The sequence below is a fragment of the Salmo salar genome, chromosome 07, assembly GCF_965601325.2.
Source record: "Salmo salar chromosome 07, fSalSal1, whole genome shotgun sequence".
NCBI classification, from domain to species: Eukaryota; Metazoa; Chordata; class Actinopteri; order Salmoniformes; family Salmonidae; genus Salmo; species Salmo salar.
Genome location: NC_138297.1, coordinates 53,851,795 through 53,874,239, shown reverse-complemented (window position 1 = coordinate 53,874,239; position 22,445 = coordinate 53,851,795). Strand labels below are relative to the sequence as shown.

The window sequence follows — 22,445 nt, the reverse complement described above, 5'->3', positions numbered from 1 at the left end:
CAGTGTAGATGAAGGGGAAGAGAAGGGGAAGAGACAGGTTAAAGAAGGATTTTTTATGTGTGCCATTCAGAGGGTGAAAGGGCAAGACAAAATATTTAAGTGCCTTTGAATGGAGTATAGTAGTAGGTGCCAGGCGCATTGGTTTGAGAGTGTCAAGAACTTCAACGCTACTGGGTTTTCACGTTCAACAGTTTCCCGTGTGTATCAAGAATGGTCCACCACCCAAAGGACACCCAGCCAACTTGACACAACTGTGGAAAGCATTGAAGTCAACATGGGCCAGCATCCCTGTGGAACGCTTTCGACACCTTGTAGAGTCCATGACCCAACAAATTGAGGCTGTTCTGAGGGCAAAAGGGAGTGCAACTCAATATTAGGAAGGTGTTTATAATGTTTGTACATATTAATTAAATCTGATGTCAACCAGATGTCATCAAACAGGCACCAACTCACATCAACAAAACTCTTCAATACGTTAATATTGAACAATTTCACCACAATCTCTCTATCTTTTTCTCTCTCTCTCTCACACACACACACACACAATGTGTGATTGACTATAAGATATGCATAAGGTTATCCTTAGTTGAGGAGGGCCTGATGCAAAGTGCACATTGGATTTATGTGATACAGAACGCCTGAACGTATCTCATAATAATGACTTACTATCATATAATTATGACTTACTATCTCATAATTCGTAGTCAGATGTTATTTTTGGGTGGCGGGAACGAGCTTCCATACATACTCATGGTCACCTCAAGTATTTACAGTAACATTTTTGACCTATGTATTCAATTTTAAGCATTTTGATAGAAGTCTATTGCCATAGACTAACCTCTTGAATGTTGCTGTATTATATTGTGATTTTTTTAAACCAAAGGTATATACGAACTAAGAATCTGCCTCTGTGTACGATATTTGTCTTTCAAGTATTTTGTCAAGTGTATTGTAATTTGTATGTTATCCCAAATAAAATCAAAATTCCTTGTTTTTTATATAGAACCGTGATTATGTTGGTCGTCATTTCAAAGTTCAGGTCAGATACAGTTCATCTTCCAAATAAACTGCACATGTTCTCATACTTGAAATGCTGTGTTGTGTCTGCCATTGCCCTGACAGTCTTGTGACTGGTTTGTGACTGATGTTTGTTTGCTTTTGGACTCAAATGTTATCTAGTAACGAAGATTGTCTATCATATTGACAAGATAGTCAAGTGACCGCTTTAACAATGGAAATACGTGTCCTCAAATATGGAAGGCGGATGGGAAGAGGCGAGATCAGGTGGGACCATTCTATCCAATGAGAGGGCAGATATGCTGTGAACAACAGGCCATAGAAATAGATAGAGGACTCATCTTTGCATCTGTGCCATTATAACGTCTGTGACTGCATTTTAAAGTAGTTCGTTTTCTTCTTCGGCTGATTTCTCCTAACTCAATGGAATCCCCAATCAGTTGACTACTTTAAAATGGTGGAAGCCCTCAATGGCAATGTCCATGCTAAAACGGGTTATATCCATGATGAGTCCTCTATCTATCGCTATGACAACAGGGCTCCCGAGTGGCGCAGCGGTCTAAGGCACTGAATCTCAGTGCTAGAGGCGTCACTGCAGACCCAGGTTTGATTTCAGGCTGTGTTACAACCGGCAGTGATTGGAAGTCCCATAGAGCAGCGCACAATTGGCCCAGTGTCATCTGACAATTAAATAGACTCTGCAAATAGACTCTACTTTGTCTCTATACTGACGCTTAGCTTGTTTGATTGCCTTGCGGAGGGAATAGCTACACTTTGTATTCGGTCATGTTTCCGGTCACCTTGCCCTGATTAAAAGCAGTGGTTCACGTAACCCAAATTGCACTAGTCACTTTAATAATGTCTACATATCTTGCATTACTCAATTCATATGTATACAGCTGTGGCCAAAAGTTTTGAGAATTACACAAATATTAATTTCCACAAAGTTTGCTGCTTCAGTGTCTTTAGATATATTTCTCAGACGTTACCATGGAATACTGAAGTATAATTACAAGCATTTCATAAGTGTCAAAGGCTTTTATTGACAATTACATGAAGTTGATCCAAAGAGTCAATATTTGCAGTGTTGACCCTTCTTTTTCAAGACCTCTGCAATCCGCCCTGGCATGCTGTCAATTAACTTCTGGGCCACATCCTGACTGATGGCAGCCCATTCTTGCGTAATCAATGCTTGGAGTTTGTCAGAATTTGTGAGTTTTTGTTTGTCCACCCGCCGCTTGAGGATCGACCACAAGTTCTCAATGGGATTAAGGTCTGGGGAGTTTCCTGGCTATGGACCCAAAATATTGATGTTTTGTTCCCCGAGCCACTTAGTTATCACTTTTGCCTTATGGCAAGGTGCTCCATCATGCTGGAAAAGGTATTGTTCATCACCAAACAGTTCCTGGATGGTTGGGAGAAGTTGCTCTCAGAGGATGTGTTGGTACCATTCTTTATTCATGGCTGTGTTCTTAGGCAAAATTATGAGTGAGCCCACTCCCTTGGCTGAGAAGCAACCCCACACATGAATGGTCTCAGGATGCTTTACTGTTGGCATGACACAGGACTGATGGTATGTCACAGGACTGATGGTAGCTCACCTTGTCTTCTCCGGGCAAGCTTTTTTCCGGAGGACCCAAACAATCGGAAAGGGGATTCATCAGACAAAATGACTTTACCCCAGTCCTCTGCAGCCCAATCCCTGTACCTTTTGCAGAATATCCGTCTGTCCCTGATGTTTTTCCTGGAGAGAAGTGGCTTCTTTGCTGCCCTTCTTGACACCAGGCCATCCTCCAAAAGTCTTCCCCTCACTGTGCGTGCAGATGCACTCACCTGCCTGCTGCCATTCCTGAGCAAGCTCTGTGCTGGTGGTACCCCGATCCCGCAACTGAATCAACTTTAGGAGACGGTCCTGGCGCTTGCTGGACTTTCTTGGGCACCCTGAAGCCTTCTTCACAACAATTGAACCGCTCTCCTTGAAGTTCTTGATGATCCGATAAATAATTGATTTAGGTGCAATCTTACTGGCAGCAATATCCTTGCCTGTGAAGCCCTTTTTGTGCAAAGCAATGATGACAGTATGGGTTTCCTTGCAGGTAACCATGGTTGACAGAGCAAGAGCAATGATTCCACGCACCATCCTCCTTTTGAAGCTTCCAGTCCGTTATTTGACCTCAATCAGCATGACAGAGTGATCTCCAGCCTTGTCCTCGTCAACACTCACACCTGTGTTAATGAGAAAATCACACACATGATGTCAGCTGGTCATTTTGTGGCAGGGCTGAAATGCAATGGGAATGTTTTTTGGGGATTCAGTTCATTTGCATGGCAAAGAGGGACTTTGCAATTAATTGAAATTCATCTGATCACTCTTCATAACATTCTGGAGTATATGCAAATTGTCATCATACAAACTGAGGCAGCAGACTTTGTGAAAATGTATATTTCTGTCATTCTCAAAACTTTTGGTCACGACTGTATACTATATTCTATACTATTCTACTGCATCTAAATCTTTGTCGCTCTGCCATTACTAGCCCATATATTTATATATTCTTAATTCCATTCCTTTACTAGATATGTGTGTATTGGGTATATGTTGTGAAATTGTTAGATATTACTTGTTAGATATTACTGCACTGTCGAAGCTAGAAACACAAGGATTTCGCTACACCCACAATAACATTTTCTAAACACTTGTATGTGACAAATAAAATGTGATTTGGATATAGTGGTATAGACTGGTCGTGACCGGTCTCACAGTGGCGGTGTTATTTGGTTGCGATCCGCCAATAAACCCCCCCCCCAATCCGTTAAACGTCATCATTCTGCGACACTGCCTGTCTAGCCATTATAGGACCCAACTCACATGTCAATGCGTGCAATTTGTATGTAACTTTTGGTTCTTTACGAAGTGTTTTTGAACACTTTAGAGTTGTACATTACATTGAATGTTGTTACTAGAACGTTGTCAACAATGAGTTCTCAAATCACTTGTGTTGGATGGGTGAAGCGTGGCGTTTCGAAGGAAACACCAGATAAGGTAAGTAGCTAGCTAAATTGCCAACAAGACAGAAAATAAGTCTGTGGTGTTTTCATTACCGTTTACTCTAGGAGCCTAACTGAAGCAAACGAAAAGGGGAGGGACCTACCAGAATTTGGCCAATAGAAACTCTCGTTTTCGTTGCAAAACGTTTGTTCGGAGTAAACTGTTTCAGTTGCAAAACGTTTTGCCATGGAATCCGATTAATAGCTAGCAAGCTAGTTAATACGTTCTGTTGTAATTACAGCATTTATAGTATATAAGTACCATAATTCATGCAAATAAAATGAATGGCACCAGTTAGGTAATGTCTGTTTTAACCTGTTGCCACATTTTGTTACAGGTGGAGTTGAGCAAAGAAGAATTGCAACACATTATAGCAGAGGCAAAAGAACAATTGGGGTTAGTGGAGTTTTTGGATGACTTACTTGACATAACTTTTTTTGTTTGTTTGAAGGGCTTCAGAAAAGAACACTGACCTAAGTGGGACTATGAGACTGAAACTGCTATTCAAACTCAGTCAATATAGGAAATTAATTGAAAAGTGTAGCTAAATGTTTGAAATACTCATTATTTCTGCACCAGCGACGTGACTCAGAAATAATTTCCTCAATGGTGTGGGTTTCATCAAATCAAACGAGTTAAAAATGAAATTGACCACAACATTATAAATGGTGATTTCTTTGAAATCTTGTTCAGGATTAGCAATTAATGTATTTGTGTCAATGTAAACGTCCTCTCACTGTCAACTGTGTTTATTTTCAGCAAACTTAACATGTGTAAATATTTGTATGAACATAACAAGATTTAACAACTGAGACATAAACTGAACAAGTTCCACAAACATGTGACTAACAGAAATGGAATAATGTGTCCCTGAACAAAGGGGGATCAAAAGTAACAGTCAGTATCTGGTGTGGCCACCAGCTGCATTAAGTACTGCAGTGCATCTCCTCATGGACTGCACCAGATTTGCCAGTTCTTGCTGTGAGATGTTACCCCACTCTTCCACCAAGGCACCTGCAATTTCCCAGACATTTCTGGGGGGAATGGCCCTAGCCTTCACCCTCCTATTCAACAGGTCCCAGATGTGCTCAATGGGATTGAGATCCGGGCTCTTCGGCTGGTAATGGCAGAACACTGACATTCCTGTCTTGCAGGAAATCACACACGGAACGAGCAGTATGGCTGGTGGCATTGTCATACTGGAGGGTCATGTCAGGTTGAGCCTGCAGGAAGGGTACCACATGAGGGAGGAGGATGTCTTCCCTGTAACGCTCAGCGTTGAGATTGCCTGCAATGACAACAAGCTCAGTCCGACGATGCTGTGACACACCGCCCCAGACCATGACGGACCCTCCATCTCCAAATCGATCCCGCTCCAGAGTACAGGCCTCGGTGTAACGCTCATTCCTTTGATGATAAACGCAAGTCCGACCATCACCCCATGTGAGACAAAACCGTGACTTGTCAGTGAAGAGTCCTGTCTGGTCCAGCGACGGTGGGTTTGTGCCCATAGGCTACATTGTTGCCTGTGATGTCTGGTGAGGACCTGCCTTACAACAGGCCTACAAGCCCTCAGTCCAGCCTCTCTCAGCCTATTGCGGACAGTCTGAGCACTGATGGAAGGATTGTGCGTTCCTGGTGTAACTCGGGCAGTTGTTGTTGCCATACTGTACCTGTCCCGCAGGTGTGATGTTTGGATGTACCGATCCTGTGCAGGTGTTGTTACATGTGGTCTGCCACTGCGAGGACTATCAGCTGTCCCTCCTGTCTCTCTGTAGAGCTGTCTTAGGCGTCTCGCAGTACGGACATTGCAATTTATTGCCCTGGCCACATCTGCAGTCCTCATGCCTCCTTGCAGCATGCCTAAAAGGCTGACTACACCGCTCGCATGCGCGTGCGTTGCAAAATAAATGTAGACATCTATATTATTCAATTATTGCACCCACACTGCTCGTGCGCGCCAACGAGCATCTGCGTTGACAAGGGCTAAAATAGAAGTCAGTTCTATTTGTGACGCAGATTGCGCTGCAAGTCCTGCTCTCCTCATTGGTTTATAGAAGCAGGTACCCACGTGCCATCTCCTCATTGGTTATACCCACGTGGGTGACTGAAAGACGAATAAGGGCAGTGGCAGTAATGCACCTAATTTATGAAAGTTGCCAAGAGAAGGAAAAGGCCTAGAAGGAGGAGAGATGACTAGAAACGATTCGGTTGACCGTTTTATGTGTGGATTAATTGTCGGAGTAGAGGACCTTGTGCATTTCAGGTAAAATAACAACTCAATGTTTATATTCCAGAACAAATTAACTAGCAACAGCAAGCTAGCTAAATAGGAAAAATTTGCTAGCAAGTGCAAGCTAGCTAACTAAATTGCCATAAATGTTTAATGCTTTTCGACCTGTCCCCAAATTAATGTAATTGGTTCAGTTAGTTTTGATATTTTAACCTGCGTGTCGTGATCGCGTTTGGTGTGGGGGGGACAAAATACATTTATGCACGATGGCGCACGTGCACAGCCGGTTTGGGTTCCGTGTTAGGCACGTTCACGCAGATGAGCAGGGACCCAGGGCATCTTTCTTTTGGTGTTTTTCAGTCAGTAGAAAGGCCTCTTTAGTGTCCTAAGTTTTCATAACTGTGACCTTAATTGACTACCGTCTGTAAGCTTTTAGTGTCTTAATGACCATTCCACAGGTGCATGTTCATTAATTGATTATGGTTCATTGAACAAGCATGGGAAACAGTGTTTAAACCCTTTACAATGAAGGTCTGTGAAGTTATTTGGATTTTTATGAATTATCTTTGAAAGACAGGGTCCTGAAAAAGGGATGTTTCTTTTTTTTGCTGAGTTTATTTGTGTTTACTCAGTGAACGCGTAGGTGAAGAGGAGGATGAGGAGGATGAAGGCATGGCCAGCGGGCAGGAACAGAGTGACGAGGCAGAAGCTGTTCAGGGACAGGAGCCAGAGCAAGATGAAAATGAAGCAGGAAGGGAGGAAGCTGATGAACTAGCAAAGTATGGTTTGGATAGATATGATGAGGAAGACTCGGGTAAATATAGTTTCTGCATCTGCTCTCAGATTATGTCTGATCTTAAATTCATGGGTTATCTCTCTCTGTTAATATGCCAAGAGGACTGTGTTAATCACTGTTTTGTTTTTTCCCCAAATAACTCTCTTACTGTTCCATCTTTTTTTTCTGGCACAGTGACTGCCAACCTTGGTGACAGCCTTGCCGGCCTCACAGTGTTCAGCACCAATGAGGAGGATCCTTACATTACCATCAAAGACACAGTGAGTCCAGGGCTGTGTGCCAGTTCAGAGTGATGAAACATCTCACCAGTCTGGTTTGGTACCAACTAGTAGTGCATGCCAAGCATATCACATAAAATGTGTTTTATTATCACACACCGGATAGGTGCAGTGAAATGTGTTGTTTTACAGGGTCAGCCATAGTAGTACGGCGCCCCTGAAGCAAATTGGGGTCAAGTGCCTTGCTTAAGGGACATCGGTAGATTTTTCACCATGTCTGCTCGGGTATTCGATCCAGCGACCTTTCGGTTACTGGCCCAACCCTGCTAGGCTACCTGCCACTTAAAAAATCCGTATTGTTCTAAATGACATAATTGATGCGATACCAATAAATAGAAACAATAAGTTTATAATGTACACCACAGTATTTTTTTATTTTTTATTATCCTTTAAACAGCTACTACTAGTTTGATTGTTGTAGCCATCAATTGTCCCATTGAATAAACTTCACATTTCTCTAGTATAGGCTACTTATCGTAATGAACGATATCAGCAAAATGTCTGCGATAAGTGGTTGGTGTCGATAATTTCCGGTTTATCGTCTCCGCTCTTCATTTCTGGTAATTCTGTGTCATTCAGACTTGGTTGTTATCTTTTCTTTGTGTCTCCAGGATCAGTATGAGCGAGAGGACTTTCAAATCAAGCCCAATGATAACCTCATCATTTCAGGCAGAGCAGAGAAGGACTGCTGCAACCTGGAGATTCACGGTGAGTTACAGAGACTGTTCTACCTGGAAATTTGACTCTCAGCTTAGACTTACAAACTCCTGCTTCACAGCATCAAATAGTATCAGTGTAGACATAGTGAGTGTACCAAACATGCTCTTTCCATGACATAGACTGACAAACAAGCGATCATAGCTTTCATCTGACGTCAAATCCACTTCAATCAGTGTAGGTGGAGGAGCCGGGTTAAAGGAGGATTTTTAAACCTTGGGACATGGATTGTGTATGTGTGCCAATCAGAGGGTGAATGGGCAAGACAAAATATTTAAATGCCTTTGTACGGGGTATGGTAGCAGGTGCAAGGTGCAATGGTTTGTGTCAAAAACTGCAACGCTGCTGGGTTTTTCATGAACAGTTTCCCGTGTGTATGAAGAATGGTCCGTCACCCAAAGGACATCCTGCCAATTTCCCACCACATAGGCCAGCATCCCTGTGGAACGCTTTTGAAACTTTGCAGAGTCCATGCCCTGACGAATTGAGTCTGTTCTGAGGGGAAGGGGGGGAGGGGGTTGCAACTCAATATTATGAAGATTTTCCTAACGTTTGGTATACTCTGTACATGCCAGTGTAAAAACAAAGGCTGTTTTAATGAATGTATTTATTTGCCTCTGCACAGTATACAACGCCGAGGAGGAATCCCTCTATGTTCACCATGACATACTCCTGCCAGCCTATCCATTGTGTGTGGAGTGGCTTAACTTTGACCCTAGTCCAGAAGGCACAGGTGAGTGAATTAACTTTTTATAGTGTTGAGTGGATTCTCAGGTTTGAGTTAAGCTCAAACAGCAGTTTATCTCAACCCGACTCTGCGAAATGGACTTTCAATTCAGTGTTTTCTCAGCGTATAACATGTTGTTTTTTGACTTCACATTAACTCCATCCGTTTGTACAGGCAATTATGCGGCTGTAGGCAACATGACACCGCAGATCGACGTGTGGGACCTGGATGTGGTGGACTGCCTAGAGCCTGCCTTCACCCTGGGGAGCAAGAAGGCCTCCAAGAAGAAAAAGAAAAGCAAAAAGGTCATTTTTCCACAAGGACTTGGATGTGGTAGTTTCTACTGTTATGGTGTTGGTGTCTCCTCACTATGGCCCGTATCCTAACATGCAATTAGAATTTTTAGACTGCAGCAGAGCCAGTGGAAGGTCATACAGACGCTGTACTGGACTTATCCTGGAACAAACTGGTCCCGTGAGTCATATTGGAGTTGTTCCCGTTACCCTTCACCCCTAGCCCCAGACCTTTCCACTCATGTCAGTGTAACCACACAATCAAAATGTCACTTGCGTTGTAACAAACCTACCCTCCACCTTTACTCTGAGTTTCTGTGTGTTGCTTCTCTTTTCCACAGCAACGTCTTGGCCAGTGGGTCAGCCGACGAAACCGTGATCCTGTGGGATCTGGCACAGGGTAAGCCGGCAACAACACTGCGCAGACACACTGACAAGGTATGTGTATCCAGTCATCACAGCCTGTTTAACTTCTCATAATGGACCTACTGTAAATAAACAAAAATATGATTTGAAGTTGATTTTGGGTGTAGCCTGCCTGCTTACTTGTAATGTTGATCTCAAACATTAAAGTCAAGTCCCTTTTAGGTTCAGACGTTGATGTTCCACCCCTTTGAAGCTCAGACCCTGATATCAGGATCATACGATAAGTATGTCCAATCTTAATCTGTTACAACCTCTGAAATTGTCAATTAATTGTCATCTGCTGTATATAGGAGGTCAGGATTGTGAATGTACAAAACTAACAAGTCTTAACCTGCGTCGTCTTCCTCTGGCCAGGTCGGCAATCCTGTATGACTGCCGCAGCCCGGACAGCAGCCATCGCACTTGGAGGTTTAGCGGGCAGGTGGAAAGGGTCGCCTGGAACCACTTCTCGCCCTGCAACTTCCTGGTAAGCTGCCCTCTTGCCACCTCTCACATAGCATATTGGCTAACTTTCACATGGAAAATGCTTGGTGCACTTTCCTGTTTCCACTCTCACTGATGTTTGGCTGTGTTTTAGGCGAGCACAGAGGACGGCTTTATTTACTGTCTGGACGCACGCTCGGACAAGCCAGTGTTTACGCTAAGGGCACATGACGGAGAGGTGTCAGGTGGGTGTGGTCACAGGCCAATTTCTGCCCCTACTTCCTCTAGCCCCTACCCCTTCATATTCAGACTTTAAAATACTGGATGAGTACTGGTACACAAACATGGCATTCAAGGTCAGGGAAACAGAATTGAAGTCAGTTGTCTCTGGCCCCGTAGGCTTGGACCTTAGCAGCCAGATCCGGGGATGCTTGGTCACCTCGTCAGCAGACAAACACGTCAAGATTTGGGACATCTTGGGGAACAAGCCCAATCTAGTTCACACCCGGGACATGAAAATGGTAACGATGGTTTCTGTCCCTGTAATCATTGCCATGTCATTGCAATAAGATCCATCACGTTTCTGTCTTAACAGCAAAAGTTTGGGTGTGTGCTGTATATGTGGCTGTTGCGGTGAAATGCTCCCTTTCTGTTGATAGGGGGTGCTGTTCTGTGCAGCGTGCTGTCCTGACATGCCCTTTGTATATGCCTTTGGGGGACAGAGGGATGGCCTGCGGGTTTGGGACATAAGTGATGTGGCAGCAGGTACAGTTTCAATGTCATTACCTTCTGCTCTAGGCCTGACAAGGAGCCGAGTCCATCATGTATTTTCTTTTTGTTCCAGAAAAATATATATATTTAGAATATGGCAACTAGCCTTTACACTTTTTTTAATCAATCACCCAAATGTATTTAAAGCCCTTTTTACATTAGCAGATGTCACCAAGTGCTATACAGAAACCCAGCCTAAAACCCCAAACAGCAAGCAATGCAGATGTAGAAGCACAGTGGCTACGAAAAACTACCTGTTCAATACAGAGGGATAGTATCTCTCTCCCTCTGTATTGAACATCTATTTATTATGGGCTTTGACTGTTAAGTTTATATAGCTATCATCTCTCCTGCTTGGTAGTAGAGTCATGGGTTTGTATAGCTGTGTCCGCTTGGTCACTGAGGTGTTATATCAGTAGCTGATGGTCATCAACATGGTGTGTTTGTGTGTACGTGACCGAGTATGTTCACTGACTTTCTTTGCGTGTTGTCTCCAGTCGCTGAGGTGTTTGGCAATCGGGAGCGGTTGGTGGCAACCACAGCGCCTGAGGCATCCAGCAGCACTTCCTCCACAGCAGATATGGAGCTTTCCTAGTGAGCCACTCTGGACCAACTTCCAATCAACAGAGCGGTACCTTGGACTTACACAGAGAGATCCACATAGCCAAAGACTTTGTCAACCTGGGACCAAGAAGGCACTTAAAAAACATTGCCAGAGCTGTGGATGGACTTTCTCTCTTCAAACTTTTCTTTTAAAACAGATCTCCTAATAGTTCAGTGCCACATAAATATTTGTTTTGTGAGCTAAAATGTCTTTGCAACAAGGAAGGTCAATATTTATCTGAATGTATATGGCAAAATAATTCAATAGATATTTGTTTTTGACTAACAATCAATGAAATAACTATTGAAATGTGATTTTGAATGCACAGGTATCTGGTTTAGTGTCATAGATGATTATTTGTGTAGGACTTTGCTAATCTTGGCCTGAAATTTGCTAATCTTGGCCTTCCCTCCCCGAATAAACGATGCGTTATGTCAGTGACATTTCTGCATTGGTTAAATTAGAAATCTGAAATACCTACTCAAACATTGACTGAAAGGCCCATCAGGGAAAAATGGTAAAGAAATACGAATTTGACCAACTTGTGAAAAATATACAGTACCAGTCAAACGTTTGGACACACCTACTCATTCCAGGGTTTCCTTTGTTTTTACTATTTTCTACATTGTAGAATAATAGTGAAGACATCAAAACTATGAAATAACACATATGGAAGCATGTAGTAACCAAAAAATTTTTAAACAAATCATATATTTTGTATTTGAGATTGTTCAAAGTAGCCACACTTTGCCTTGACAGCTTTGTACACTCTTGGTATTCTCAACCAGCTTCATCAGGAAGTCACCTGGAATGCATTTCAATTAACAGGTGTGCCTTAATTTGTGGAATTTCTTTCCTTAATATGTTTGAGCCAATCAGTTGTGTTGTGACAAGGTAGGGGTGGTATACAGAAGATAGCCCTATTTGGTGAAAGTCCATATGGCAAGAACAGCTCAAATAAGCAAAGAGAAAAGATAGTCCATCATTCCTTTAAGACATGAAGGTCAGTCAATGCAGAACATTTCAAGAACTTTAAAAGATTCTTAACCATCAAGCGCTATGATGAAACTGGCTCTCATGAGGACCACCACAGGAAAGTAAGACCCAGAGTTACCTCTGCTGCAGAGGATAAGTTCATTAGAGTTAACTGCGCCTCTGAAATTGAAGCCCAAATAAATGCTTCACAGAGTTCAAGTAACAGACACATCTCAACATCAACTGTTCAGAGGAGATTGTGTGAATCAGGCCTTCATGGTCGAATTGCTGCAAAGAAACCACTACTAAAGGACACCAATAAGAACAAGAAACATGAGCAATGGACATTAGACTGGTATGAAATCTGTCCTGTGGTCCAAATTTGAGATTTTTTGTTCGAACCGCCTTGTCTTTATGAGATGCAGAGTAGGTGAACGGATGATCTCTGCATGTGTAGTTCCTACTGTGAAGCATGGAGGAGGTGGTGTGGGGGTGCTTTGCTGGTGACATTGTCTGATTTATTTAGAATTCAAGGCACACTTAACCAGCATGGCTACCAAAGCATTCTGCAACGATACACCATCCCATCTGGTTTGCGCTTAGTGGGACTATCATTTGTTTTTCAACAGGACAATGGTTCAACACACCTCCAGGCTGTGTAAGGGCTATTTGACCAATAAGGAGAGTGATGGAGTGCTGCATCAGATGACCTGGCCTCCACAATCACCTGACCTCGATCCAGTTGAGATGGTTTGGGATGAGTTGGACTGCAGAGTGAAGGAAAAGCCAACAAGTGCTCAGCATCTGTGGGAACTCCTTCAAGACTGTTGGAAAAGCATTCCAGGTGGTTGAGAGAATACCAAGAGTGTGCAAAGCTGTCAAGGCAAAGGGTGGCTACTTTGAAGAATCTCAAATATAAAACATTTTGATTTGTTTAACACTTTTTTGGTTACTACATGATTCCATATGTTTTATTTCATAATTTTGAGGTCTTCACTATTATTCTACAATGTAGAAAATATTAAAAATAAAGAAAAGCCCTTGAATGAGTAGATGTGTCCAAACTTTTGACTGGTATTGTAGTAAATCTGATATTTGAAAAGGAAAGGACAACAATCTTCTTTATCATACGCATGTGTTTGATGAAGCTTTTATCTGGGAATTAAGCAGTACCAGTTCTATAACCAGGGGCAACAGAGACAGATCCTCTTCTCTGGGTAGTCTGGCCAGTAGATGGAGTGGTCTACTCCAAAAATAAACACACTCCCAGAAGTATCCCTCCAGCGATACTGGACTCGAGTCACTGGCACTGCCCTCAGCAGATGTCTCTGTTGAATGATGCGGCACTGGGGCCAGCTGGAGTGGGACGACCGCACCATCCGCCGTGAGGCTGCGTTGACCTCTTCCACAGAGAAGGTGCTAATGGGACACACCTTTTGGCCCAAGCCATTGTGGAGGATCTCCCCTATGGCATGGGAAATCCTCTCCTCTGGGATGCCGCCTGGGACACCTAGCAGGTACCTGTCAAGATGACAGCGGTAGTCCACCCGCAGCTCTTTGAAGTAGCACAGCTGACCATTTCCCACGCACATCTCACAGCAAACCCGGCCCAGGGACATGCAGGACATGCAGGGCACCATCTTCTCACCCTTGCACTCTCTGCAGGGCTTTTTGGTGCCCCTGCCTCGCCCATGGCACACAGGGCAGCGCACCCTAGTAGAGGCACAGCAGGCCTTGCACATAACCCACTTCTGCTCCTGGCAGTAAGAGCACCCGGTCACTCGGTCTGTGTGAATCAGCCTGTAATTTAACACCTGGTTGTGGAACATCTTGGCCGGGGTCACAGGCACCTTCCAGGGTTGTGGCTCCTTTACTTCCCCTGCTGGTTTTGGAGACACTGGTGCTTTGGAAGTTTTGCATTGCGGTTCAAATCTTAAGCACACTGACCTGTGCTCTGTAAATGTTTCCAGTCTGTAACAGTATGCAACCTCATGGGTTACGCCAGTGATGACCATTCCTCTGGCTGCAGTGGGTGAAAGGAGCGGTTTGTTTTGCACCCAGTCAACAAGAACATCACGGATTGTCTGTTCTGGCAGAGGAGACAGGGTGAATGGGTTAAAAACCTCTGCCTGAAGTTTCACTGATACCTTTGCCTTCCCCTCCTCCATTGGCGGTGGAACTGTGGAGTACTGAGAAGGTTCCAGTATGAGGTCACATCGGTAACCCTTTTGATGTTCAGTTGCCATTATATGGAGGTTAAGAGCAATGCTGTAACTTGTGTTTCATGTTAACGAATTAGCAAAATGTTAAAATCCTATTATTTCTCAGTTTACTCTATTCCAATTCTAAAATGATATTTATGATGTCATAATGCATTTATAAAAAGTATTTATCACAAATGTGATAAATACTTTTTCATTACATTACATTTTCCCCAAATACATTTGACAGTTAAACTGTCCCAGTTGTTTTATTTTTGTATTTTTACTTTGGCTTTACTAAAGAAAAAGGGTTTGTTCATGAAGGTTTGTACAGAGGAACAGACGTGTAGGGTTTACGTATCCATACGGAATTATTTCCTTGTAGTACATACACGGAAATATTTTAATGTAACACAAATACACAATTTTTGATGAGCATGGCTACTACAGGTCATTTAAATAGGTTGAGTTGTTTATTTACACGGTTTTCAACTGTTACTCAACTGAAACACTGCACAGGTGAGTACTGTCTATTGTAAAACTTGCAATATTAAGGAACGCGTTTTGTGAACACAATCTCAAGTGCTGAAAGGATTTTGTCAGCTATCTAGTTAATGTTAGCGCACATATATTAGCAAGCATTTCTGAGGCAGAGAACCCAGCTGGCTAGCAATCTTGTGACTGTAGCTTGGCAGTTATTAATCACATCATACTGTACCTTTTGATTTATGTAAACCAATATATCCACAACAGGCGTTGTGCCTGTCCTTCACAAGTCAACTATCCGTGGACCTTCCATTGATGATGATTGGTAAATAGATAACTTGCTACGTAGCCTTAGTTACAGTAAATCATAATTTTGTGAGTGTGCATTGCGATGACTTTGTTCATTTCTTGTCACCTTCATTGCAGTAAGGTGGAAATTGGTGTGACATCTGATGGGAAGACCATAGTGTGCTACCATCCCTCTGAGGATGTTCCTTATGAACTTACCCAGGTAAGAAATTAGAACTTGGATTTGCCGATACTGACGTTAACAGAGATGATGAGGAAAAGAAAACATTTAAATACTGTTAATACTGCATTTGCAAACACAATAAGCCCTGCAGATTGATCTGTGAAATCATGATGTCTGTGGGAGGCTGAGATTTATCTGCCAGCAATATGCCCCTTTTCTCACCATGCTGCCTATTAAACAGCAAAATAAGCCCTGCGATTTATGTTGAAAAACAGCATAAATGGTCTTTTATTGTTATGGCTTTCTTATGTATTTGTGACACTGTAGCCCATTCTACGGCCAGACCCCCTGACCAATCCGGCAGAGACACATGACCAGGTGCTGAAAGCCCACCTCGGAAGGGAGGTGCTGCAGAACAAACAGGCCCCCACCATCGAGGAGCTCAGCAAAATGTTTCACACCACCAAGCACCGCTGGTACCCTGTGGGACAGTAAGTACACCTTCTATGATTGAATCACTTTAGTGATAGTCAGTACTAACTGGGCACTGTCTAAATTATGAAGAGATACTCAGAAGGAGAAAATGATGTTGATTGCTCAAAGCAGGGCAATAGATAGATGCCACATCCGTTCCATATTAAATATTGGTACTGAACTCACATGGCACTTCCTTAGTATTAAAGGCCCAGTGCAGTCAAAAATGTAATTTCCTGAGTTTTATATATATTTCCATACTGATGTTGGAAGAATGGTGTGAAAATGATAATGCTCTTTTAGTGTAAGAGAGCTGTTTGAAAAGGTCGTCTGAAACTTCAGCCTGTTTTGGCCTGCTTGGTGACATCACCAGGCAGTAAATTAGTTAATAGACCAATATGAAAGAGTTCCAAATGTCTCTGCCAATAACGAGGCTTCGGATTTCCCCTCCCCACTCCGACAGTCCTAGCAAAATTCATGCTTGAGAAATTGCTCTTGCTAAGAAGCTATTTTTGTTTGTTTTTGACCATTTTGATTGAAAATAATCCCAGTAGGGATACATAATTGTTACCCAGAAATGATTTGATATTGAGATAAAAGGCCCAATGCAAACGTTAAGTATCCAAAATGTACCTTTAGTTGCTCATTTGTAAATTAATGTAATGCTAATGTATTGAGTGAGAAACTTGCATGAAGGTTGGTAAAATCCTCACTCAGTCCTTTTTAAAATCACCTATAGACTGCATTCGCAAAGTATTCAGACCCCTTCCCTTTTTCCACATTTTGTTATGTTACAGCCTTATTCTAAAATTGAGAAAAAAATACATTTTATCCATGTTCACACAATACCCCATAATGACAAAGCGAAAACAGGTTTTTAGAAATGTTTGCACATTTTTATTAATATTAAAAAACGTAAACCTTATATAAATAAAAACCTTTGCTATGACACTCCAAGTTAAGCTCAGGTGCATTCTGTTTCCATTGATCATCCTTGAGATGTTTCTACTGCTTGATTGGAGTCCACCTGGGGTAAATTCAATTGATTGGACATGATTTGGAAAGGAACACACCTGTCTATATAAGGTCCCACAGTTGACAGTGCATATCAGAGCAAAAACCAAGCCATGAGGTCGAAGGATTTGTCCGTAGAGCTTCAAGACAGGATTCTGTTGTGGCACAGATCTGGGGAAGGATACCTAAACATTTCTGCAGCATTGAAGGTCCCCAAGAACACAGTGGCCTCCATCATTCTTAAATGGAGTAAGTTTGGAACCACCAAGACTCTTCCTAGAGCTGGCCGCTCGGCCAAACTGAGCAATCGGGGGAAAGGGCCTTAGTCAGGAAGGTGACCAAGAACCCAATGGTCACTCTGCCAGAGCTCCAGAGTTCCTATGTGGAGAAAGGAGAACCTTCCAGAAGGACAACTATCTTTGCAGCACTCCACCAATCAGGGCTTTATGGTAGTGGCCAGACAGAAGCCACTCCTCAGCAAAAGGCACATGACAGCTCGCTTGGAGTTTGCCAAATGGCACCTAAAGGGCTCTCAGGCCATGATAAACAAGATTCTCTGGTCTGATGAAACTATTTGAATGGCAAGCGTCATGTCTGGAGGAAACCTGGCACCATGCCTACGGTGAAGCATTGTGGTGGCAGGTTCATACTGTGTGGATGTTTTTCAGCGGCAGGGACTGAGAGACTAGTCAGGGTTGAGGGAAAGATAAACGGAGCAAAGTACAGAGAGATCATTGATGAAAACCTGCTCCAGAGCACTCGGACCTCAGACTGGGGGGAAGGTTCACCTTCCAACAGGACAACGACTCTAAGCACACAGCCAAGACCATGCAGGAGTGGCATTGGGACAAGTCTCTGAATGTCCTTGAGTGGCCCAGACAGATCCCGGACTTGAACCCGACCGAACATCTCTGGAGAGACCTGAACATCGCTGTGCATCGATCTGCAGAGAAGAATGGGAGAAACTCCCCAAATACACGTGTGCCAAGCTTGTAGCGTCATACCCAAATAGACTCGAGGCTATAATTGCTTCCAAAGGTGCTTCAACAAAGTACTGAGTAAAGGGTCTGAATACTTATGTAAATGTGATATTTTATTTTTAATTACATTTGCAAAGATTTCTAAAAAACTGTTTTCGCGTTGTCATTATGGGGTATTGTGTGTAGATTGAGAGATAACAATTTAATTCATTTCAGAATAAGGCTGTAACAAAATGTGGAAAAAGTCAAAGGGTCTGAATACTTTCCGAATCCACTGTATATTGAAAATGTTAACTTTTCTTCCTTTTTTTCATAGGTACCATACGCGACGCAGAAAGAGAGATCCCCCAAAAGACAGATAGTTGTTAAGGAGCTTCTTACCTTCAGAATCATTGATACCGTACAGAATTATTAGCTTGGCTCACCCCCCAAATCCCAAACAGTTTTTTTTGTGCAATTATTTGTGCTGTAAAATAAAATTAACAAATCTGTAGTTGCGCACTTATGTTTTGAAGCAGATTACCAAAACTGTCAGTGAAATATATATTTTCCCTATTTGCTGAATACCTTTTATTTCATGAAATTCTGGGACATGGTTAAGGTATCTGCATGTTATTGTGGAGGAAGAAGGAGAACACTGCAATGGGGACCAGCGTAGCGGGAGAAAGAGAAAGCTGCAACTGAGACTGAAACATTGGGTCCTACTGTGCAGAACAACTGTCCATTTTTACGATAATTTCAATTCACTCCATGTCTTTCACGTTTTTGGGATTCAAAGAAATTTCAATAAAGAGTACGTTCATATTTCTAGTATTTTCTCTAAGATTTTGAAAGCACCCACTCCTGGAACATGAAGTTCGTTTAATTGAAATATGTTCACGCTGGTCGTTGACCAAAATACATTTCCCAGCATTCACAATCCCGTCAGAGGCCAACACCATTCACCGGAAGGCGTGTTTGTCGGCGACGAAGGAGTGAACATACAAAAATACTGTATACAGTAAAACAAGATGGCAGGACTACCCCGCAGGATTATAAAGGTAATTCCAAAAACCCCATGCAATAAATAGTTCACAAGCCGTAGTTCGGTCCCCATTGAGTTGCATAGAAAAATACGACTCGGCACGTGCATTGCCATGGATTTGCTAGCTAACTAACGTTACTTCCGTTAGCTAGGTACTGTATGTCTCAGGCTCAGCCCCAAGTCAGAGGAATGTTTGGTTAAATGTATTAACCTTCCTGCTGAGTATGGCCCAAGTCTACTTAATTGCTTATTTGTGTTGAGAGTAATACTTTTCTTAGTGTACATGTATTGAAGTAACCTTACTATGGTTTCAAGTTAGCGATCTGAGCAGTGACCCTCGACTGGCACTGCTAGCTAATGTTAGCAACGTACATACAGCTAGCAAATTTAGCTAGTTAGATATTGATGGAACTTGCTGTACTACTGGACTCCAGAGTGTGTATTATAAACTCACATTTACTTGCTCGGTTTACTGTGTATGAAAGTGCTTTGGGTAGCAAAGCTAACTTGGCTGTAGTATAGAAGCCGGTGGCAGTGCAGGTATTTCTCTCAAACTGTGTCTAGGCCCAATGAGTAGGATCAGGAGATCTTGTTGGTCTTGCAGGAGTTCTATGTCAAAAATGAATGAAGCGACATGGGACAATAGTTTGTCATACATATACTAGGTGGCCGCAAAAACAAATGTTTGACAGAAACATTCAATTTATCAGCCTACTCAACTAGCCTAACTTACTGACTTCCCTAGTTGTTGAATAAAAAACTGAGAAGACAAACATTTACAGTTGGTGTTATAGTGTACATGGGCCTATCAGTGAGTTATATTTGAAAGTTATTGATAATACATTTATTTCCAGAATGACAGTCATACCATGAAGATGTTACATGTTGGTTCTCACTAGGCCTCAGACATAATTCACAAAAAACAGACTGCAGCTAGTTCACCTCCAGGCATGTAATTATTATTATTATATATTTTGTTTATTTAACCTTTTATTTAACTGCAATAGAATGTATCCTATGAGCTCTTAGCTGAGGATCTAAAACACTGCATGAGTGACTATTTTGTGCTCTTGAAAGAGACAAGACAGAGTGATTGTTCATTGGCCCTAAAAAGTTCACAAACAGAATGCCAAACCTAATCTTGAATGTATGGATGGCTGTCCTTGCACTAAAACATAGTTGTCCAAAACCTTGGTAACTATTGACCCTGACCTGACATCTGGTTGTTGGTGCTTATCTGTCTCGCTACATGTGTGTCGCATTCTGCTTGAGACAATTTAAACTGGGTTCACTTCGAACCAGACACGTTTCTGTTTGCATGTGTTTGTCTATCTACCTGCATGTCTCGATCTGTATCTCTGTCCGTGTTCAGGAGACTCAGCGTTTGCTGGCCGAACCTGTTCCTGGAATAAAGGCAGAGCCTGATGAGGCGAATGCACGCTACTTCCATGTGGTGATTTCAGGGCCCCAGGACTCCCCTTTCGAAGGAGGCACCTTTAAACTTGAACTCTTTCTGCCAGAAGAATATCCCATGGCAGCTCCCAAAGTGCGATTCATGACCAAAATCTACCACCCCAATGTGGACAAGCTGGGTAGAATATGCCTGGACATCTTGAAAGGTGAGTTATCCAGATTCACAATTATCATTAGTCACAGTCATGTCCTGACTCAAAGTATGAGTCCTTCCTCCACCATTTCCTTTTTCTCTCACAGATAAGTGGTCCCCAGCTTTGCAGATCCGCACAGTGCTGCTATCAATCCAAGCATTATTAAGCGCTCCTAACCCTGATGACCCACTTGCAAACGATGTTGCAGAGCAGTGGAAATCAAACGAAGCCCAAGCCATTGAGACAGGTGAGACAGCGCGCTTACGTGTCATGTTCATGTTTAAAGTGAACCCAGTTTTAATTCTCACCCTTTGGCACCTAAATTATTTTGCATCCTCTGATCAAGAGTACCTATCGCTGAATGTGAACAAAGCCTGGTTTTAAACAGAGGCAGTGAGTGTAAGAAGGAACCAATTACTTACTGCTCTTGTAGTGCTCTTCACTTCAGCCTCCTAAAGTGCCACTGCAGGTCAAATCAATTCAGAGATAGCAAGACATTCCTTCAAGAAGAATGCTAATACCTGTAGTTAATGAACCCCCTCTCTGTGCACCTTGCAGCTCGGACATGGACCCGGCTTTATGCGGGAAACAGCATTGAGGTATAGAAGAAAACAGACAGGCACTGGATGTTAACACAACCAAGATGATCTCCTTTATTTGCATTTAAAGGACAGTCTTAGACAAAAAAAACCCAAAATAAAAGCAAGAATAAAAACGGTAAAGTATTTAAAAGAAAACGAAACTACTGCAGCCCTCGGGTGATTTTATGACACATAGCAATGTGTTTTGTCTTTGTCCCGGCTCACTGCTCGAATGCATGGACAGAGGCTGATGCCCAACCACAGCTTTCTGTTTCTCCGGGGGGGCGCACCGCCGAGGGTTTACAAACATAGGAAATCGCCCTGGACCCACAGTCATAGAATGGGTCAGTTTAGTCGAAGGTCAATAAACTGAGGGAGTTTGTGACACAGCCACCAAATACCCACCCATTTGAAAATGTCCACATGAGGTTATGCCGCCTAGCCCCTTGTTGAATTTAGAGTAACCTTTGTTTCCCTCAGACAGTTGAAGTTGTGGGTTCGGAAGTCCTGTGTTTGCAAGCCCTTGGCAGAAGCTCAGATTAGGGAGGTGAGGGTGTCGGTTACGACGTCCTTCTGGGGAGAAAGGCGTTCTTTTCATTTTCTTTTAATGTTATTTTAATGTTATTTTTTCTCCTATGATACTTCATTAAAAGCATGTACTTAACCAAGCTCAGAACATGAATGTTCTAACAAGTTAGATCCGTATTGATACTGAGATGTGTTAATGGGGGGGAATGTACACCCAATTCTGACATGAAACAACGAGGCATGAAATACTATCATCTTCACTTCATTGCTGAGATCCACACAGACTTGTGTTGCTTCTGTACTTATTTTCTGTAAATGTTATGTTGTAGTAAAAATATTTTTGTTATGCCATTTTGTTTGATCTCTTTCTTGCTAGCACTGTACCTACATATTCTGGTAGGTGGTGTTTCATTGCTTTTTCCATACTCTGTCCTCGCCCATGTATTTTCCACAATTCTCTACTGCAAGTGTATCCAGCGTTTAGTTCAACCAACATCCTGAAAGGGGAGAAAGTCAGAGAATGTTCTAATTTATTTATCTTTTTCTAAGGGATTTAGAATTAAATATCAATGATGATTCGTCATCCAAGCGTCTTGCCTTTAGATTGAGAATGGCTTCCATGTCTCTGGTTAGTCCACTCTTCATGTGAAAAAGGCAAAGAGAATCGTGCATTACCGGTGTCTGAAATGATATGGGAAAATAAACCTTTGCATTTGTGGCTCCTGTAAATAAAATAAGTTGAGTAATACTCCTATGAATGTGTCTGTGT

General features: G+C 42.5%; 3 protein-coding genes across 4 annotated transcripts; all 3 read left to right on the top strand.

The window, feature by feature from the left end:
- Window positions 1-3,851: 3,851 nt before the first annotated feature.
- LOC106609530 (periodic tryptophan protein 1 homolog) lies at window positions 3,852-11,771 on the top strand. 2 transcript variants are annotated; one of them, XM_045722189.2, is made up of 15 exons: window positions 3,852-4,060; window positions 4,404-4,462; window positions 6,932-7,113; window positions 7,270-7,355; window positions 7,985-8,081; window positions 8,716-8,823; window positions 8,992-9,122; window positions 9,224-9,291; window positions 9,452-9,548; window positions 9,699-9,760; window positions 9,891-10,002; window positions 10,114-10,204; window positions 10,359-10,480; window positions 10,619-10,724; window positions 11,228-11,771. In XM_045722189.2, the coding sequence occupies exons 1-15, from the start codon at window positions 3,995-3,997 to the stop codon at window positions 11,323-11,325; spliced, it is 1,485 nt and encodes a 494-aa protein (XP_045578145.1). In that variant the 5' UTR covers window positions 3,852-3,994; the 3' UTR covers window positions 11,326-11,771. The 2 variants fall into 2 exon arrangements, with proteins under 2 accessions (XP_045578145.1, XP_045578143.1); XM_045722187.2 differs by having other exon boundaries at window positions 6,932-7,355.
- A 3,111-nt stretch (window positions 11,772-14,882) lies between these two features.
- Window positions 14,883-18,740, top strand: LOC106609529 (large ribosomal subunit protein mL42). Its single transcript, XM_014208447.3, has 5 exons — window positions 14,883-15,029; window positions 15,264-15,321; window positions 15,423-15,507; window positions 15,796-15,959; window positions 18,253-18,740. The coding sequence occupies exons 1-5, from the start codon at window positions 14,942-14,944 to the stop codon at window positions 18,296-18,298; spliced, it is 441 nt and encodes a 146-aa protein (XP_014063922.1). The 5' UTR covers window positions 14,883-14,941; the 3' UTR covers window positions 18,299-18,740.
- Window positions 18,741-18,823: 83 nt separating this feature from the next.
- On the top strand, window positions 18,824-22,027 carry LOC106609528 (ubiquitin-conjugating enzyme E2 N). The gene is made up of 4 exons (XM_045722186.2): window positions 18,824-18,976; window positions 20,333-20,579; window positions 20,674-20,814; window positions 21,126-22,027. The coding sequence occupies exons 1-4, from the start codon at window positions 18,947-18,949 to the stop codon at window positions 21,170-21,172; spliced, it is 465 nt and encodes a 154-aa protein (XP_045578142.1). The 5' UTR covers window positions 18,824-18,946; the 3' UTR covers window positions 21,173-22,027.
- Window positions 22,028-22,445: the final 418 nt, after the last annotated feature.

Bases quoted from the DNA above. Each gene is read 5' to 3' on its own strand.
- LOC106609528 (XM_045722186.2), top strand. From the start codon at position 18,947: ATGGCAGGACTACCCCGCAGGATTATAAAG. The intron at 18,977-20,332 runs GTAATTCCAAAA...GTCCGTGTTCAG, and splicing joins TACCCCGCAGGATTATAAAG to GAGACTCAGCGTTTGCTGGC. The intron at 20,815-21,125 runs GTGAGACAGCGC...TGCACCTTGCAG, and splicing joins AGCCCAAGCCATTGAGACAG to CTCGGACATGGACCCGGCTT.
- LOC106609530 (XM_045722187.2), top strand. From the start codon at position 3,995: ATGAGTTCTCAAATCACTTGTGTTGGATGGGTGAAGCGTGGCGTTTCG. The intron at 4,463-6,931 runs GTTAGTGGAGTT...GTGTTTACTCAG, and splicing joins GAGGCAAAAGAACAATTGGG to TGAACGCGTAGGTGAAGAGG. The intron at 9,549-9,698 runs GTATGTGTATCC...AGTCCCTTTTAG, and splicing joins TGCGCAGACACACTGACAAG to GTTCAGACGTTGATGTTCCA.
- LOC106609529 (XM_014208447.3), top strand. From the start codon at position 14,942: ATGAGCATGGCTACTACAGGTCATTTAAATAGGTTGAGTTGTTTATTT. The intron at 15,322-15,422 runs GTAAATAGATAA...CCTTCATTGCAG, and splicing joins CCTTCCATTGATGATGATTG to TAAGGTGGAAATTGGTGTGA. The intron at 15,508-15,795 runs GTAAGAAATTAG...GTGACACTGTAG, and splicing joins TTCCTTATGAACTTACCCAG to CCCATTCTACGGCCAGACCC.